Genomic DNA, 20582 nt, shown 5'->3' with positions numbered 1-20582 from the left:
AATTGAACCCACCCCTCAAGCCTGCCTGGGGATTCAATGTAAATAAGGCTGGGACCCTGGAGTCAGTGGGTTTCCCTGGCTGAAAGGTCAGGCAAAGATCTAAAATTCTAGGAGAGAAGGCCAAAGGAACACCAGCTATGTAGAACTAAAACAAATGCAGCAAGCTTCCCGGTTACAGTGGAGCCAGAGAGACACACGGACCAAGCGGGCCAGATGCAGAGTAGGAAGGAGGCCTACAGAGTGACAGCCACAACGTCTGTCTGTCACTCACAGCTTTACTTTTACAGAGCATACCATCTCCCGTGCCTGTACAGAGTCAGGGACACAAGAAGAGCAGGTGAATGAGGCCGTCAAAGAAAGAAAACAGATTCTGGTGAGTCTGCAGCAAGACAGAGCTGTGCTAAGGAAACCATGGGGGCCACGGCTGGGCAGTTCAGACAAATCCAGCCAGCTGGGGAAGCTGGTACCGATTGGCTCTTTGGGCTTAGGATGGGTAACCACCCGGGACTTAGTCCCACTTTCTGAGAAATGGGACTACAGTATCCCCCCTACCTGTTTAAAGGACTATTACAAAGATAAGAGAGAGTATGAGAGTGCCTGACACCAATCTGTGGATCTGTGGCTGAAATCTGAGCAGAGGAGCAGGATCCCCTCTGCTGAGTCAAAGCACAAAGCCTCTCATTCCTTCTTTCCTGCGCTGAGCCCACAGCATCATCTTCTTCAGGGAAGTGAACGCTTTTGACGGTGCTCTCGGAAATTGACTGAAGAGGCCAGCATAATTTCTCTTAAGCTGTTTTTAATGTGGCAAGTATACTCATGTACTGACTCCGTATGGCCTCTGCCATGCTTGAAAGTGAAACGTTCATGACTTGGATGGTGTGGCTTTTCTAACAGCTGTTGCTAAGAGAGTCCATCCATGCGAGCTGCGTGCCAACTCCACAGCTCAACAATACCTATGCAGGTTCTGCTGCACAGCCACTGTGAACCTCAGTCTCTAGGGAGTCTTTTTGGGTTTGCTCTTAGGTTTACCCCGTCCTGCAGGTTTAGCAGGGTGATCATCCTTGTACTGTGGTACTAAAACGACAAAAAGACAATTTTTTTACCATATTGTTAGTGACTGAGGTCTCATGTACACTAAAGGCTATTAACTTTAAAAAACGGTTTTTAAATTTCATTTCGCCTGAGTAAGTCTAATGTAGCTAATGACTCTAAATTGGTTATCAAATTCAGAATGTTTCCCGACTTTTATGTGTGATTTCTAGGTCCTGGGATAAGGGGTTATACTGCTCGTAAGAAAGGAGAGAGCACTGGAGCAGAGCTAGTCTTCAGCACGTTGCTTGTTCATTCCTGCGTCCTCTGCTGTCTCCTCCCCCCATCTCTAGCCTCTTAAACACATATATGAGATGCAGCTCTGGGATGGGGACAGAGCTGTTCATCAAGTCTGCCCTCACTAGCATGGACATTAAAAGGTGACTAAATGTGAGGGGAAGGTGACAGAGACTGTCTGAACAAGCCTGGGAGGGTGGGTGTCATCTCTCCCTCACAATTTTTCATCTTTGTTTGCATGCTGTATTGCGTGTGTGTGTGTGTGTGTGTGCGTGTGTGTGTGTGTGTGCGCGCGCGCGCCTGTACATAGGGAAGTGTATTGCTATGGTATAGATGTGGAAGTGAGAAGACAGCACTGTGGAAGGTGTTCTGTCTCTCTACCTTAATATGGGTTCTAGGGATTGAAATTAGGTCATCAGTCTTGTGCCTAAGTGTTTTTAGACACTAAGCCATCTTGCCAGCCATATATATATATATATTTTAAGATGGTATCTTGCTTTTGTCCAGACTGGTATCAAATTCATGAGATGAAAGCAATGCTCTAGCCTCAGCCTCCTGCGTGTCTGGGACTACAGGTCCACACCACAATGCCCATACAGTTCCTTCAGAATGAAGTTATTAGATAACAATAAATACAAGCTTCACAGGAATGGCTGCATGTGCTATCAGACTTAAATGCTTTCCTCACCAGTATCTTTACAGAATTCTGTTGCTCCCTCCATGTGTGTGCCTGTGTATGTTGTATACAAGCACGTGCAGTGTATGTACTGTGTGGTGCGTGCATGTGTAAGTGGTGTGTGCATGCGTGTGTGTGTGTGTGTGTGTGTGTGTGTGTGTATGGTACATTCATGGGGGGGGGGGTCACCTGTGCATGTGTGAAGGCCAGACAGTGATATCAGGTATCATCCTCCATCTTTCCCTTTTAAAATGTTATTAGTATGTGTTTGTGTGTGCACGAATACACACGTGGCAGAGTACGTACACATGTATTGTGTACGTGTGGCACTTCTCCGCAGCAAATGAGTAAGTGTAAAATATGCTCTTTTAAAATATTTGTGGTGCTGTCAAGTTTTCATCATAAAAATGCAAAAGCAAGTCTCACCTTTCTTTGCAGTTTTTGGGGACCTTTTCACTTCCTTTTGTACCTCTCCTGAGGTCCCCTCCTTTTGTTCAGAATTGTCCTCATCATCATTCCCTTCAGTTTCCTCCCCCCTGGAGCTTGACCCCCTTTTGACTTTCTTGGACATTTCTTCCAGTTCCTTCTCCAGTTCATTGTTTCTTATGAGGGTGTAATGCAGCTTCTCGTTCACCCCTTCAAACCTCTCCTCTGCGTCTCTGGCTCTCTTGTCAGTCTCTCTGCGTGGATGAAGTACATGGAAACAACAGAACAGAGAGGGGTGAAAATGTATGCTTCCTTCATACAGAATCTCATGTGAAAACTGCATGAGAGAAGAGGAGCCTATCTGAAGAGTGCCAACATGAGAAGTGGGGGGGATCAGCAATTGAGTGGAGACTTGAAGGCCTAGGGGTTAGATGACAGCTACAATTACACTGTCACTTAGGAGGACAGCATAGTTCCTCTTTCTTAGTGAGATCAGACTTTGGGATATTGGAAATTCCCTATCAATAGCCAGAGAATCCTCATCAGTAGCTGATTTTAGCATCACATAATTGGTAGAACTCAACAAACTAAAGAAAATAATGTCCCTGCTTTTCTAACACCTCTAAAACCAGAGCTCCCAATCAAGAAAACCAGTTTGAGATCTGCTTTCTAACACGAGAGTACATGTTCAGTCTGGTGATAGGGCTCGGTGAATAAAAGCTCTTGTCGCCACGCCTGATGACCTGAGTCCAACCCCTAGACCCACATAGCAGGAGGAGAGAACTGACTTCTGGAAGCTGCCCTTTGACCTCCACATGCAACACAGAGAGAGACGCACACACATACGTGGAAGGAAAGTTCTGGTTTCTTTAAAAACTCGGCCATGTTACATAAATATGTTTTTGTTTTAATCCCAAGTGTGGGATTTTAGTTTGGGCTTGAGTTCGGTCACAGCTGATGATTGCCTCACATGGTCTTTGCCAGCTGGTAACAGCCTGCTTTGTGCAGCATGGAGGGGGGTGTGGGCTAGGACTCTGAGGGATAGAACTATGAGATCCCAGAGAGAGAAAAAGGATAGCATGTGGCATGTGGCAGTTTGGAGAGACCATGGTGCGGCAGCTTGGAAGAGACCGCTTGCTGCGTTTGCTGTTGACAGAGATTGGTAGAGCCCCCAAAGAACCTATTGACCCTAAACAGCCAGAGAAGTAAAGGGGTCTGTGCAAGCTCTCCCCACTAACCTTCTCTCTCCTACCTAGTGTTAGGGGGTTGGAAGGGAAAGTCTTTAAGGAGCCCCAAATAAAATAGTTTTAAAAATGAGCATCAACACATACACACACATAGACACAAACACACATAATACACATACACACAGACAGAAACCTACACAGAAATAACATACACACATACAAGCATACACACACATATACACACAAAGACACACACATATATAGACACACAGATACATACACATACATTGATGCACACATACACACATATACACAGACACAAACATACACATATAGACAAACAGATACAGACATAGACACACAGATACACACTTACACATACATGCACACAAAATAAATGTAACAAAATGTTAAATGTAGGGTATTTATCATATCTGTATGGCAGATTCTTCTCAGACTGGTCAGCCATCTTGACTGTATTGTCCTCCGAACCCTGGGTGACTTAACATTCTTTCTCAAGCACAATACTTTCTCTAGTTCCGTTCTTTTCCTAAGTCATCTCCTACAAATGCGCTGACTTGAATGGCTTTTCGTACCCATCCTGATATATGTACACGCTGCAAATATACATACCAGCTACCATCTCTACCATGGGCTAAGGAAAGATTTTCTTACCACAGCAGTGCAGTTCACTACGTCCAGCCAAGGCTTTTCAGATATTCATCCCTCCAGTGAGACCAAAACAAGCAGGACAAAGTAAGTTACGAATTGTGGCCTGCTTAGCCAAGCTTCTTGCCAACAGCGTTTATCCTCATACTATTGTGGTTCCTATACTTACTTTAGCTTTTCCTGCATATTGTCGATGACAGCCATTACTTCAACATACTTTGGCTCCAATATAGTGTGTTTAGCTGCGTCTCTCTGACAAAGAAAATATGTGAGGTGAATGACCTGAAAGTCCCAAAAGTTAGTAGTCTATGTCTTCAGGAATTGTCTAGAATATTCTTTTCTATTACTCGTATTTATCTAGTAGATGATTACTCACAACTGTAATACCAAATAGTCCACAGACATTGCCTGTGGTCAAAAAAGCACAGCAGATTTCAAATTAAAACTACAGGTAGATGTGAAAAACATTAGTGTAGGGGGGGGAAAGGTAGGAGAAACAGTAACAAAAGGAAATGTGTAAATGCTTAAAAAGTGAGAAGAGTAAACATGTTTCTCTAAGTTAAAGAAGGAAAACAATCCATAGTTAATTATTAATAATCCAAAGCTAATAATTTCACTGCCTATCTAGCTTTGCAAAATCCAGTAAAATTTTTACATTCCTTAGGAAATGTCATAATTGCTTGAAAGTGTAGCTCCTGCCAGGAAGGCAGAGAAAGTGTGGGGGCAGGGTCTGTACACTTAGATGCAGCAGGGCAGCTCAGCACTAGTCCCCGAACACCTTGTCTGGACTCGAGACCTCCTTCTGGCCTTCACACTCTTGTGCACGAGTGTGTGACAGAGATAAACATGAGGCACTACTTGTAAAAGTGCGCTTGGACTTTCCTTCCTAGGCCCATATGCTGTAGCTTTAAGACAGTCTCTTTCTGAGACAAGTCTATGTTTCGCTTTTGGGGCTCACTCTTCCCAGATTTCCTAGGGGCTTTGGACTAGACTAACATCTCTGGCCTGGAAGTACCTCTGAAAAGGTCTGGATCCAGGCCCAGTTGCCTATGGATACAGCTCTGAGCACCAAACTCCCTGCCAGATTTTGTGCCCTATCTGTTTTGGACACACTTTTCTGGAGCCATCTATTTTAAAGGCCCTTTCCTATTGTTGTTATCAAATGGGTAAATCAGTCACTGTTCTTAATATCTATACCTGGTGGATAGCATTATGGTAGGAAAATCCAGACAAATGAGAGGTGAGGTGAGAATGTCTGTCTTGGGTTGACAATGCTGCAGAGCTCAAATCTGTCTCCTGGTTGTCTTCCCAAGGGTGTTCACATATGATCCAGAAAAACCTGTTCTATGCCTATGGTTCTTTATGGACAGTCAGGACCCAAGAATGTAAGATGACCCTTATGTAGCCTGTTTTTAATGTGTTGCTTGCTGGTTAGAGTAGCTGAGCTACAACACAGCCCTATTCACACAGCTGAGCACCAGCATAGGGAGACAGCATAGCCCTACGATAGTGCCTGCTGAGTTGAAACATTCGGTATCCCCACTAGTTGGTCTGAAGTCTCAGAGTCTCAGAGTCTCAGCGTCTGACTGCTCTGTAATGAGATGTTGAAATGAGAGTAACCTTTCCCAGGGAGGAGAGGCAAGTCAGTACTGCTTAATGGGTCTGAAATGTCCCTCCAATGGCCATATGCTAAAGCCCTGGTTCCCAGCTGGTGGCAGGATGGGATGCGCTAGAAATTTCAGAAGCTGGGCTACTTGTGACATACCTTGAAGAGTATATTTTGGCCCCCTTTTCTCTTTTCTGACCCTCATCCTTCCCTCCCTTCTTCCCTCCTTTTCTTTCCTCTTCCACTTCTCCTCTCTTCCTTCTTTCCCTCTTCCCTCCTCTCCTCCTCTCTCCCTTTCCCTCTTCTGCCACTGAGGAGGGCAGCCCTGTACCACTGGATGCTCCTGCCACACTGTTTCACTCACTACAGCACTAGCACATTGGAACCAAGAGATGATGGGTTGAAACCGGGAGCAAAATAAATCTTTCTTCCTTTCAGCTGGCCTGCACAGACATTGTGTCACAGGGATAGGAAGCTCACTAACACAGCTGGTGTCCCAGAGCAGTGAGTCCCGTACCAATGGTTTTCACTTTTGCCCCCTGACCCCAAGCTTCTAGATCCCTCTACTTCTTGCCTGTCTCCAAAGCCTAATTCCAATGTCTCCTCTGGATGGAACAGCAGGGTTTTTACTGCAGGGAATCAAGTTCAAGGAAGAACAGCTTCACCTGGGACTGGCAGGCAGTTCTGCATTTTCTCTTTAAAGAACATGCCTTAAGATACAGTCACTTCTTAAATCTGCCTCAGAGTTGTGGTGACAGAGACAGAGCATTATTTCAAATATCTCACAGGGCTCCAATTTGGGAAAATGTGCTTATGATCCCCCTTGCTCTCCCCTCACCCCAACTGGCCCTACATGACTTACCCAAGTTCTTTCTACCATTGGTGAATTTTATTGTCTACAATGTCCTTGGCTAAACTCACTGCAAACACCTCTGCTCTAGGCCTAACCTCCACCTAAGTGCTCTAGCTGCCATCCACCACTATGGTGACACAGCTCCCCACTGCCACGTGCAACCTCCCAGTCTAATGAATCACACTGACTAATGACTGAAAGTCTCCTAATTTCCCGATTGAGGTGTGTGTGTGTGTGTGTGTGTTTCTTCCCCCAACCCAGAAAAAATGGACAGTCTGAACAGACACAAAGTGTAGCACCAGATTTCAGAAGACTGAGGGAATGCAGCCAGCCATAGACTCCTAAAGTGATGGTGTTCTTCAGAGAGCTAGGAGCCAATCAAGAGTGTGGGGACAGGGAGCTGTGCCATGGGGGGAGCCAACTTGCAGCAAGAATGAGGCTGAGGCATGTCCAAACCCTGAAAATCTCATTTTGAGTCTGGCAGGAGTAGGACTGTTCCTCCCTGCCCTGGGCCTGCATGTCTCAGCACATGTAGCCGCACAGCCACACACACCACCCCTGCCCCCGGCCTCTGCCACCCTTGAGGTGGCAGACCAGGTTACAGGTTAAACCTCCCCTCTCCTTCTAAGGTCATGACCAACAAGCACCTGGAATTCCTCTTCATGCCAATGAGGCAATCCTAACACTTTGGCCCTGGCAATGAGGTACACTCACCTCCAAAGCCTTTACTAAATCCCCAAATGTTTAAATGTCTTTCCCTCACTCCAATTAACTGAACTGTCGGACTGAAGCTGTTTCCTAGAAGGCTATTTCTTTCAATCTCACCAATATTCTATATCGCACCCATCCACCCTGCTACGCTTCTCTTCCTCCAGGCCAGCTCCGTGGGCAATGAGCCCGAATACCCCAAGGTAGGAAGCAGGCATTGGGCAGCACAAGAGGAACTGGGTTCGTTTCCCAGCATTCTACATTGCAGGTCAAAACTCTAACTCATACCCTCACACAGATAGGCATGCAGGCAAAACACCAAAGCATATGAAATAAAAATAATTTTTTTTAAAGCCAGTCGATTGCTGCTTATATCTACCATGGTCCTAAAATGAACTTTCTATGGAGACACAGATGAAAGAGAATGAGAATTTTGTTGTTTGTTTTGTAAAGTCAAAATGGAAACTTGAGTCTTCTAAAGGTAGTGCTGGAAGAAGAACAAAAAATCTGACAAGTACATTAACCAGGAGTCACCTGAGAGAAACTAAAAGCTACATTAGGCCCATATTATTACGTAGTTAACAATTTAACATACTGTTAAGTAGTTTTGAATTTTCTAGCTGAGTTTTAGTAACATACCCAGGATGAAAATATATCTTCTTCGAACATTATTTTGCAATGAATATTTTCATCTTTTCCAATGTATCTAATGAATCTTGGTGCAGATGTCGAAGGTTCCTAGAGCACAAAACAAACAAACAAACAAAAACCAAGGACCTATTAGCCAGCCAGTGTGTGACACACAGCACAGCAGGTCGCCCAGAGCCCTGTCTGAAATGTCAGCTTTCCATATGTCTCCATCCAGCAGACAATGTTTGAAGGCCTGCTCCAAACACTGATAAAGATGAGGATGGAGGAGCGGGGACAGGAGGAGCACATTATGACTAAAACAAAGAAGTTCATTCCAGACCTCTAAAATTGTGATAGCTACTCTAGGTTGTCACCTTGACTGCACTGAATTGACCAATACTCAAACACCTGGGTACACTGTGATGGGTTTTTCTTAATTAAATCATTTGAAGTGGAAAGAACCAGATTTAATCCAGATCTGTTGAGGTGAAAAGATCCACTCTCTAATCTGGGTTACACCTAAATAGGTCATTTTTATAGGCTGACATGTCCTTTCTATTGGCAGCTGGCCATAGAAGGAAGCAAGCTTCTCTCTTTGCCTGCTTGCCATCACTATGGCAAGTCCATTCCTTAGGATTCCAGCATATACTGAAGACCGGCTGAAACATGACGAAACAAACAGCTACTGGATTCTTGGACCTTCCATTGATAGATAGCCATTGTTGGACACAGCCAACAAACCATTCTAATAAGTCATGGGGGGGTTGTGTGTGTGTGTGTGTGTGTGTGTCTGAACATACACATAGTGTAGCACCAAATTTCAGGAGATGAGTGGAATGTAGCTCACCATAGACTCCTAAAATAGACTCCTTCTACCTCTTTGCAGAGAGGTAGAAGTCAATCAAGAGCTGCTTATGTCTACCATTATCCTATAATAAACTTCCTACAGAGACACAGGAAAGAAAGAGAATGAGTTGTTTTGTTTTGTTTTGTTTTTTTAATTTTTAAAATGAAGTCAAGATGAAAAAATAAGAGTCATAGAAGTAAAGGAATGTTAATTCAGAACATGGCTGTTCTGGCAAGAGATCACATCCAAAGATCTTCTAGTTCTCTGTGATCTGGCTGGAATACAAACACACCTTTAATCCAGAAGACAGAGCAAGCAGATCTGAGTTCAAGGCCAGCCTGAACTCAAGTTTCAGGGAAAGAAAAGCTTAGATAAGGCAGAGTGGTACACTCCTTTAATCTCAAACAGTGAAGGTAAAGTTAGTTTGAAGAAGGAAGCACCCACGTTTGAAATCGATGTCTAATTGAGTGGAAGAAACAGTGACTAATCAGAGAAAGATTTGACAAAATATAATATGCCTTGACAAAATATAATGTCATGAGACGAGGAAATAGAACCTACCTAAGAGACAATGCAGAGAGAAAAGAGGAAGTTTTACCAGGACAGTAATAGAGAGGCAGGTTACAGAGAGAGAACTCGGGTGAAGCCCAAATGACCCAGAGAATGAGAAGGAGCCAGTAGATAAAAACAAATTTTTGGAGTTTGAAGCCCAGCAGAGCAATTCAGAGGCCAAGAGAAAAGCCAGATTGAGCTGGGAGAGGAGTTTGACCCAAAACAGCTAAGTTGAACCTGCCAGCCCAGAGCTCAGTAAAAACAACAAAGGGTGATCTTATTAAGCAGTAAGTCTCAGGGGCTAAACAATTCTAGGCCTTGGTTAGACTGCACGGAGGGTTAGAAGCTTCCAGGATTAGGCCTAGTTAGTCAAGGAGGCAGTAACTCTCCAAGACAACAATTACCACAGGGGAATAAAAGTTCCTTTTACGCATATATGTAATTCTCTAATATCTACCCACAACCGTATATACAGACAGATATACATAAATATATATTTGTGTGTATATATTCATTCTATAAGTTCTGTTCCTCTAGGGAACCCTGACTATTACAGAAACTCAGAACAGCAGGAAACACAGATAATAAGATGAACAATCAAGGCACACAGTGGCTGTTATCATAAAGATGCGTCTCTAAGGGCTGTGTGCACACGCAAGGGCGCCCAGCTCACAGAAAAAAAAAAAAAATGTTTGAAGATTGAATAGGTGCATGTGAATTAGAGAGGAAAGGGCCTGAAGTAAGATCAAAGATGGTCATAGCTTTAACACACTCTGTAAGTAAATGGGAAAGTATTTGGCCTTCCATACAGCAAACACTCTGCCAAAAGTAAAACAGCAAATGCTTGAAAACAGAGGGCTGGGTATTTGCACAATTCTGTTCTGTCCTCCTGCCTCTATTTTGAATAGAAGATATAAAATAGAGTCTGTGGTCAAAGCAATATTTTTTTAACTATTCTTAATATTATTAGTGTGTGGGGCATGCATGGATAAAAGAAGGAATACAAATTTCCATGGAGTCAGTTCTTTCCTTCCACTTTTATATGGGTTCTGAGGCTAGAACTCAGGTTGACAGACATCTTGCCAGCCTCTATGGCAACACTTTAACCATCTGTAGAGACATAAATTGAGAAGTGCGGAGAGCATTGGGTAAGCACGGGCTCTGAGCTGGAGACAGGAGCAGGCAGTGTAGGAATCGATAGGGCTCTCCTGCCGTGACCATCTGGGTTTGAATGCTGATTCTTCCACTTGAAATTATAGGGTTTGAAATTATAGGTCAACCTTTTGGAGCTTAAATTTTCTGTCTATACATGAGGCAATTTATGCCCTATCTTATGCTTGCAGCATGCACAGCATAGAACTCATAATCTACACTCAGTTATTGGTAGCTGTTATTGTGTTGTATTGGGTTTTCACTGCAACAAATTCCTCAGGAGGACTAGGGAGACTCGGAGTAAGAGGAGAAAATTGAGAGACTAGAAAAAGGAAAGGGCAGTACGGCAGGGAAGCTGAAGCAGAGGAGAAGGGAAGTTAAACTTCCTTTTGGAAACTCTAGCAACGATGGGAGAAAGAAAGAGCAGTAGGGTGTGAGGTGGCTGTGATGCTGCTAGTAAGAGGTGGATGAATGAAGCTAATGGGATATATCTGGATTAAGAAAAAAAAGTCACAACGATGAGGACAGGCTGAGTATGCTCAGATGAGGAAAGGGGGAGGCCGAAGCGTTCACTCTAAGAGACCTATCTGTTAACGCTTTAGTCCTTGAAAAGAAGGAAGGGGAAAACTAATGGTAAGTAATCACACACCATTTTTATTTGTCTTCTTGGTTTTTTGTTTTATTTTGTTTTGGTCTCGCTGTGTTGCCAGGTTTTGAACTCCTAGGCTCAATTGAGTCCTGTGCCAGCCTTCCAGGCAGCTGAGATTATAGGCACCTGCCACCATGCCCAGCAAAAATGATCTCACCTGTTCTGTTACTACAACTTCTTCTTCTTCTTCTTCTTCTTCTTCTTCTTCTTCTTCTTCTTCTTCTTCTTCTGCTGCTGCTGCTGCTGCTGCTGCTGCTGCTGCTGCTGCTGCTGGTGTTTTTGCCTCTTCTTTCTTTATTTGGGAGACAACCCTTTTAAACTCAATTTTGTCCTCAGGATCCTCATCAATAAAAGGTTTTTCTGCATCAGAAATCATTTTTGAAGTTTCCTGTGCATATAACAGTGTTATAAATGTAATTCACATATATAAATATTAGCAATTTCATAGTAAATGAGCACTAATCCTACAACTGAGTATTCTGCTATCAATAAGAACACAAACAGGGGTGGTGGGGTAAAGAGATGGCTCAATGGTTAACAGCACATACTGCTCCCAATGTCTATATAAGGCAGCTCAGAGAATCACCTGGAACTACAACTCCAGGGAGATCTGACAGCCTCTTCAGGTATGTGCACAAACCTACACACATATGAATAATTAAAATAATAAAGTCTTTTTAAAAAAACACACACACAAATCTTGTTAAGAGTGGTTCCTGTCTTGAAAAGCTCACCATTTTGCAGACAACACAATGTTATGGATGGAGCATGAATCAGGAACATCTAACCCACAATACATAGTAGACAGGGGTAGCAGGAGGCCAGTCACAAAGGAGCAGTAACAGCAGAGTACTTTTTCTTGTAGTATGAAAAGGGAAAAGAAGAAGGTACAGAGGGGTTCTGAGAAGAAAAGTGGTTCCATAAGACAGAACCTTTAGACAAATGGACCCAAAAGGCACAACCATAACATAGGACTGAACTGTCAGGTTAGCAGACTGTATTGTATCTGAAAGGTAACGAAACATCCAAAAGGCAGAAAAACATTTTTAATTGATCTAATATAAATTCTAAAGCAATCATTCTCACAATAGGAAAACAGGTCAGAAAAAAAAAGGGAAGGAAGAAATCCAAGGAGAGAGTAAACACAGTGTTTGTAGTGGTAAAGAAAAGGGCGATCCAGAAGGTACTAAAGAGGTGGTTCTTTACTCGCCAATAGATGGAAAAAAAATGGTTAGAAAAAAGGTGCATCCTGAGTGACACATGGCTGATGGCTTATGCCACTACTGGAGGGTGATGCCATTCACAGAGATAACGGATAAGGTTGAGGAGGCAAGTTTGGGAGTGACATAATTTTCGGTTAGGCTGTGTGCTCTGTGTTCAAGGCACTACTGAGATGGCTAAGTGTAAATGCATCTGGAGTCTAGCGATTCCAATTTGGGCTAAATATTTAACAGTTATATGCATTTAATTCAAGCTAAGAAAATAAACCACATTTCCACATAAATTTGTGGAGTGGTCCAAGATAGAAACTAGTTAGATAAAACTGTAGAGAAGAAAAAAGGTCCCATAAGTAGCCCCAGAAGTCTGAGAGCTAGCAGGAGAGCCCAGAATGAAAAGGCCTTAACAGTGTCCAATGCCTGAAAGGGGAGTATTCAAATACTGATCAAAAAAAAAATTGTCCATACACATCAGAGTGAGGGTGCAGAATGCTGAATACAAAAAGTAGCCAGAGAAGCCCGGTGCGGTGATGCATGCCTTTAATCCCAGCAGAAGCAGGCCTCCCAGTTCCATAGCGTCGGGCAACTGTACAGGCTTCCCAGGGCCTCCCAGCAGGTGACCTTATGGACCTTCTTGGTCTGCAGCAGTAGCGGACAGCTGTACCAGCCTCCCAAGTCTGTGAATGGTAGGGTGGCAGCTATCCCTAATAGGAGCCTCCGTGATCCCTGACTGAGACAACAAAGGTGGCTACCCCAAATAAGGATCTCCCTGCCCAGCGGACCAACAGTAGACACCACTGAGCTGACAGATCTCCCACATTCTCATTTGCCCCTGTAGACCCATATCTGAGAGTGGAGAGAGGGGGAACCCCTGTGCTTTCTGATTAGGCCTGCTAGCAAGTGAGTGCACCTTCAAGTGAGTGCTTGTAGAACCCCAGATCCGGGTCCCTCTACACTAGCAGCCAGACATTGGATCCCTCCCACCCACATATCCACTATGAGCAACATAGGGATCCTTGGGACAGTGTTCTCAACGTTGAAGCCCCTGTTCTGTGGGTACACCAGTGGAGTCCAGGCAAACAGTTCCTGGAGCCTAGACAGATCTGAATCCCAGGAAGACAGTATGACAGGCCTGTAGGTCACTGAGGTGTTCAGGGCACCTGCACATGCGAATTGTGCCTGTGAACAGTGCCAGCACCCGCACCCATCCTGTGCTTAAGCGCCACGTACCAGACATCTAGACACTCTAGCACCCTGTCCTTCAAGGCACACTTCCACGCACAGGCCCGCACTTGTTCACCCACACGTGTGCGCCTGCGACCTTCCTCCCTTAGCAACAGCTGAAACAGCAACATCCACTCTCAAACCAGTGGACCTCGCTCATCTTTCTGAAGAATATTCCAGACACCAGAGAAAGACAGACCCACTCTGAAGTACAGACTCCAGAAACAAACAGCAAAGGTTATGAATAAGCTGATGGCTAGGGGTCGATTTACAAACACATCCAGCAAAAATAAGGACATCATGATTTCACCAGCAACCCCAAAAACCAATGGACATGCTAATTCATTGGAAACACAGGAAATTCTGCTCAATTCTGGGCTTATCCAGATATTAGAGGCACATAAAGAGGAAAGGAACAAAGCTCTCAAAGAAATACAGACAAATACAGCCAAATAAATAGAGGCACAATTAGTGGCATATAAAGAGGAAACAAACAAAAAATAGAGGCTATTATGGAAAGACAGGAATACACATTCAAACAGATGAAGGAAATGGTGCAAGACATGAAAACAGAATCAACAAAGAAAACACAAACAGAGTAAACCCTGTAATTGCAAACCTAGAGAAAAGATCAGGAACCACAAAGCATCACCAATAGAAAACGAGAGATAGAAGAGATAATCTCAGGCGCTGAAGATACGCCTATATAAATTAATACATTTCTCAAATAAAAGGCAAAATCAGAAGATTTCCAAAAAAATTCCAAGAAATGAAGGATGCCACGAAAAGACAAAATCTAAGAATAATAGGAATAGATGAAAAGGAAGATTCCAGGCTCCAAAGTCCAGAAAATATTTTCAAAGAAATCAGAGAAGAAAATTTTCCCAACTTAAAGAAAAAGATATCCATAAACATAAAAGAGGCCTACAGAACACCAAATACACTAGACCAGAAAAGAAACTCCTCACGTCACATCATAATCAAAACACTAACTCTACAAAGAAAAAATATTAAAAGCAGAAAAGGGAAAAGGCCAAGTAACATATAAAGGTAGACTTATCAGAATCACACCAGACTTCTCAACAGAAACTATGAAAGCCTGAAGGGCCTGGGAAGATGTCATGTAGACTCTCAGAGAACACAGATGCCAATCCAGACTATTATACCCAGCAAAGCTTTCAATCACCATAGATGGAGAAAACAAAATATTCCATGACAAAACTAAACTTAATATCTACACAGCACCCCAGCCCTACAGGAGACACTAGAAGGAAAACTCCAATCTAACAAAATCAACTACACCGGATATAGATAACTTCACAACAAAACACAAGATATAGATAACTTCACAACAAAAATTAGAAGAAAACAAACATTGAAACACAGTAACTCCAGCAACTCCACAAAAAAAGGAACTAATATTCATTGCTCAATATTATCTATCAACATCAAAGGACTCAACTCTCCAATAAAAAGACACAGATGTACTGAATGGTTGCAGAAACAGGATCCAACATTCTGCTGCATCCAAGAAACACATCTCTGCAACAAAGATAAACACTACCTCAGAGTAAAGGGCTAGAAAAATGTTTTTTAAGCAAATGTGCCCAGAAAACAAGCTGGAGTAGCTATCCTAATATCTAATAAAACAGACTTTCAACCAAAAGTAATCAAAAACAATGAGGAGGGGCACTTGCTTCTCATCAAAGGAAAAATCCACCAGGAGGACATCACAATCCTGAACATCTATGCCCCAAATACAAGAGCACCTGCATTTGTAAATGAAACATTATTAAATCTTAAATCACACATCGATCCCAACACCTTAACAGTGGGAGATTTCAACATTCCACTCTCACCAAGGGACAGATCATCTAGACAGAAGCTAACTAGGGAAATAATGACACTTACAGAGATCCCATAGCAAATGGACCTAATAGATGTCTACAGAACTTTTCACCCAAACTCAAAAGAGTATACCTTCTTTTCAGCACCTCATGGAACTCTCTCATAAATTGACCAAATAGTCGGGCACAAAGCAAGCCTCAACAGACACAAGATCAAAATAATCCCTTGTATACTACCAGACCACCATGGCCTAAAACTAGACCTCAACAACAACAGAAATAACAAAAAGCTTACATACACACGGAAACTAAACAACTCTCTACTCAAAGACAGCTTGGTCAGGGAAGAAATGAAAAAGAAATGAGAGACTTCCTAACATTCAATGAAAATGAAGGCACAACTTACCCAAACTTATGGGACACAATGAAAGCAGTGCTAAGAGAAAAGTTCATAGCACTAAGTGCCTTCAAGAAGAAATTTGAAACATCTCATTCAAGCAACTTAATGGCTCACCTAAAAGCCCTAGAAAAAAAAAGAAGCAGACACACCAAAAAGGAGTAGATGGATGGAAATAATCAAACTCAGGGCTGAAATTAATGATTTAGAAACAAAGAAAACAATTCAAAGAACCAATGAGACCAAGAGCTGGTTCTTTGAGAAAATCAACAAGATAGACAAACCCTTTGCCAAACTAACTAAAAGGCAGGGAGAAACTATCCAAAGCAGCAAAATCAGAAGTGAAAAGGGGGACATAACAACAGATACTGAGGAAATCCAAAGAATCATTAGGTCTTACCTCAAAAGCCTATGTACCATAAAATTTGAAAATGTAAATGAAATGGACCATTTTCTTGATCAATTCCACTTGCCAAAGCTGAATCAAGAACAGGTAAATCAATTAAATAGTCCTACATCCCCTAAAGAAATAGAAGCTTTCATCAGAAGTCTCCCATCCAAACAAAGCCCAAGGCCAGATGGTTTCAGTACAGAATTCTACCAGACCTTCAGAGAAGAGCTAACACCAATACTCTTCAAAATATTCCACAAACTAGAAACAGAAGGAATATTACCAAACTCATTCTATGAAGCCACAGTCACCTTGATATCTAAACCTCACAAAGACCCAATAAAGAAAGAGAATTTCAGGCCAATCTCTCTGATGAACATTGATGCAAAAATACTCAATAAAATACTCGCAAACTGACTCCAAGAACACATCAAAGATATCATCCACCATGACTAAGTAGGCTTCATCCCAGGTATGCAAGGGTGGTTCAATATATGGAAATCCATCAATGTAATCCACCATATAAACAAACTGAAAGAAAAAGATCACATGATAATTTCCCTAGATGCTGAAAAAGCATTTGATAAAATGCAACATTCATTTAGATTTAAAGTCCTGGAGAGATCAGGGATAGAAGGCACTTACCTAAACATAGTAAATACAATATGCAGAAAGCCTATAGCCAACATACAAACTAAATAGAGAGAACCTTAAATAAATCCCACTGAAATCAGGGACAAGGCAAAGCTGCCCACTCTCTCCATATCTCTCCAACATAGTACTTGAAGTCCTTGCTAGAGCAATAAGACAATTAAAGGGGATCAAGAGGATTCTGTTTGGAAAGGAAGAAGTCAAAGTATCACTATTTGCAGATGATATGACAATATACATGAGTGACTCCAAAAATTCTACCAGGGAACTCTTACAGCAGATAAACATCTTCAGCCAAGTGGCTGGATACAAAATCAAGTCAAAAAAAATCAGTATGCCTCCTATATACAATAGACAAATGGGCTGAGAAAGAAATTAGGGAAGCAACACCTTTCACAATAGCCACAAAGGACATAAAGTACCTTGGTGTGACTCTAACCAAGCAAGTCAAAGACTTATATGAAAAAAAAATTTCAGTCTCTGAAGAAAGAAATAGAGGAAGATATGAGAAGATGGAAAGATCTCCTATGCTCATGGCTTGGCAGAATTAACATAGTAAAAATGGCCATCTTACCAAAAAGCAATCTACAGATTTAATGTAATTCCCATCAAATTACCAACACAATTTTTTACAGACCTTAAAAGAAAAATTCTCAACTTCATATGGAATAACAGGAAACCCAGAATCGCTAAAACAATCCTCTACATTAAAAGATCTTCTGGAGGTATCTCCATCCCTGATCTCAAGCTGTACTATAGAGCAACAATAATAAAAACTGCATGGTACTGGCATAGAAACAGACTGGTGGATCAATGTAATCGAATAGACCCAGAAATGAACCCAAATACTTATGGACACCTGATTTTTAATAAAGAAGCCAAAACCATAAAATGGTGCTGGTCTAAGTGGATGTCTACATGTAGAAAAATGCAAATAGATCCATACTTATCACCCTGCACAAAACTAAAGTCCAAGTGGATCAAAGACCTCAATATAAAACCACACACATTAAACCTCTTAGAAGAAAAAGTGGGCAAGATCCTTGAACTCATTGGCACAGGAGACAACTTCCTGAACAGAACACCAACAATCAGGCCCTAAGAACAACAATCAATAAATGGGACCTCATGAAACTGAAAAGTTTCTGTAAAGCAAAGGACAAAACGACAGCCTAAAGACTGGGAAAGGATCTTCACCAACCCTATACCTAACAGAGGCTAATATATAGAATATATAAAGAACTTAAGAAGATAAACAACAACAAATCAAGTAATCCAATTAAAAAATGCAGTACAGAGCTAAACAGAGAATTCTCAATAGAGGAACATCAAATGGCAGAGAAACACTTAAAGAAATGTGCAACATCCTTAGTCATCGGGGAAATGCAAATCAAAACGAACCTGAGATTTCACCTTACACCCATCAGAATGGCTAAGACCAAAAACTCAAGTGACAACATATGCTGGAGAGGTTGTGGAGAAAGGGGGACCCTCCTCCACAGCTGGTGGGAATGTAAACTTGTACAACCACTTTGGAAATCAATCTGGCAATTTCTCAGACAATTAGGAATAGTGCTACCTCAAGATCCAGCTATACCACTCCTAGGCATATATCCAAAAGATATTCAAGAACACAACAAGGACATGTGCTCAACAATGTGTGTAGCAGCTTTATTTGTAATAGCCAGAAGCTGCAAACAACCCATATGCCCCCCAGTTGAGGAATGGATACAGAAATTGTGGTACATTTACACAATGGAATACTACTCAGCAATTAAAAACAAGGAAATCATGAAATTTGCAGGCAAATGGTGGGAACTGGAAAAGATCATCCTGAGTGAGGTATCCCAGAAGCAGAAAGACACACATGGTATATACTCACTTATAAGTGGATACTAGATATATAATATAGGATAAACCTATAAAAATCTGTACTCCTAAAGAAGCTGAGCTAGAAGGAGGACCCTGGGCAAGATGCTCAGTCCTCATTCAGAAAGTGACACCGGGACAGACATTGGAAGAAGGAGAAAACAGGAAACAGGACAGGAGCCTACCACAGAGGGCCTCTGAAAGACTCTACCTAGCAGTGTACCAAAGCAGATACTGAGACTCATAACCAAACCTTTGGCAGGGTGCAGGGAAACATTTGAAAGAAGGGGGAGTTAGTATGACATGGAGAGGACAGGAACTCCACAAGGACCAAATATATCTGGGCACAGGGGTCTTTTATGAGACTGTTTTTCCAACCAAGGACCATGTATGGATATAACCTAGAACCCCCGCACGGATGTAGCCCATGGTAGCTCAGTATTCAAGTGGGTACCCTAGTAAGGGGAACAGGGACTATTTCTGACATGAACTCAATGTCTGGCTCTTTGACCTCCCCCCTCCCAGAGGGAGGGGCAGTTCTGCTAGACCACAGAGGAAGACTTTGCAACCAGGCCTGAAGATACCTGATAAACCTGGGTCAGAGAAAGGGGAGGAGGACCTCCCCTATCAGTGGACTTGGAAAGGGGCAAGGAGGAAATGAGGGAGGGAGGGTGGCATTGGGAGGGAATGAGGGAGGGGGATACAGCTGGATACAAAGTTAATAAACTGTAACTAATATTTAAAAAAATAAACAATAAACAGGCTGAAAAAGAAAAAAGAAATACCTGGAGGGAACAGGAGCTCCACAAGGAGAACAACAGAACTAAAAAAATCTGGGCACAGGGGTCTTTTCTGAGACTGATGCTCCAAACAGGGATTATGCATGGAGATAACTTAGAACCCCTGCACAGAAGTAGCCCAAGGCAGCTCAGTATCCAAGAGGGTTCCCCAATAATAGGACCAGGGATCATCTCTGACATGAACTCATGGGCTAGCTCTTTGATCCTCCTGAGAGGGGAGCAGCCTTACCAGTCCACAGAGGAAGACAAAGAAGCCAGTCCTGATGAGATCTGATACTTATGGTCAGATGGAAGGGAAGGAGGACCTCCCCTATCATTGGACTGGGGGAGGGGCATAGGAGAAGAAGAGGGAGGGAAGGTAGGATTGAGAGGATATGGGGGAGGGTACTACAGCTGGGATACAAAGTGAATAAACTGTAATTAATAAAAATAAAATAAAAATTTAAAAGAAAAGGAAGACCTGGAGGGGACAGGAGCTCCACAAGGAGAGCAAAAGAACTAAAAAAATCTGGGCACAGGGGTCTTTTCTGAGACTGATGCTCCAAACAGGGACCATGCATGAAGATAACCTAGAACCCCTGCATAGATGTAACCCATGGCAGCTCAGTATCAAAGTGAGTTCCCTAGTAAAGGGAACAGGGATTATCTCTGACATGAACTCAGTGGCAGGCTCTTTGATCACCTCCTCCTGAGTGGGGAGCAGCCTTGCCAGGCCACAGAGAAAGACAATGAAGCCAGTCCTGATGAGACCTGATAGACTAAGGTCAGATTGAAGGGGAGGAGAACCTCCCCTATCAGAGGACTTGGGGAGGGGCATGGGGGAGATGAGGGAGGGAAGATGGGATTAGGAGGGAATGAGGCTATAGCTGGGATACAAAATGAATAAACTGTTATTACCAAAAGAA

General features: G+C 42.6%; 1 protein-coding gene across 1 annotated transcript in view; it reads right to left on the bottom strand.

Annotated features, from left to right (window-relative positions):
• Positions 1-2555: 2555 nt before the first annotated feature.
• Axdnd1 (axonemal dynein light chain domain containing 1) overlaps positions 2556-20582 on the bottom strand; it is a gene marked incomplete at its 3' end in the record, with an annotated part of 105477 nt that continues 87450 nt past the window's right edge. Inside the window, exons 21-24 of the mRNA XM_055624393.1 lie at positions 11550-11669; positions 8091-8189; positions 4454-4536; positions 2556-2682 (exon numbers count right to left, since the gene is read on the bottom strand). Of these exons, the coding sequence (XP_055480368.1) occupies positions 2556-2682; positions 4454-4536; positions 8091-8189; positions 11550-11669 (429 nt within the window). The remainder of the gene's footprint in view (positions 2683-4453; positions 4537-8090; positions 8190-11549; positions 11670-20582) is intronic.

This window comes from Psammomys obesus, unplaced genomic scaffold (assembly GCF_907164565.1).
Source record: "Psammomys obesus unplaced genomic scaffold, mPsaObe1.curated_primary_1811, whole genome shotgun sequence".
Taxonomy (NCBI): domain Eukaryota; kingdom Metazoa; phylum Chordata; class Mammalia; order Rodentia; family Muridae; genus Psammomys; species Psammomys obesus.
Note: the sequence above shows the minus strand (reverse complement) of the source record. Positions and strands in the feature narration are given on the sequence as shown.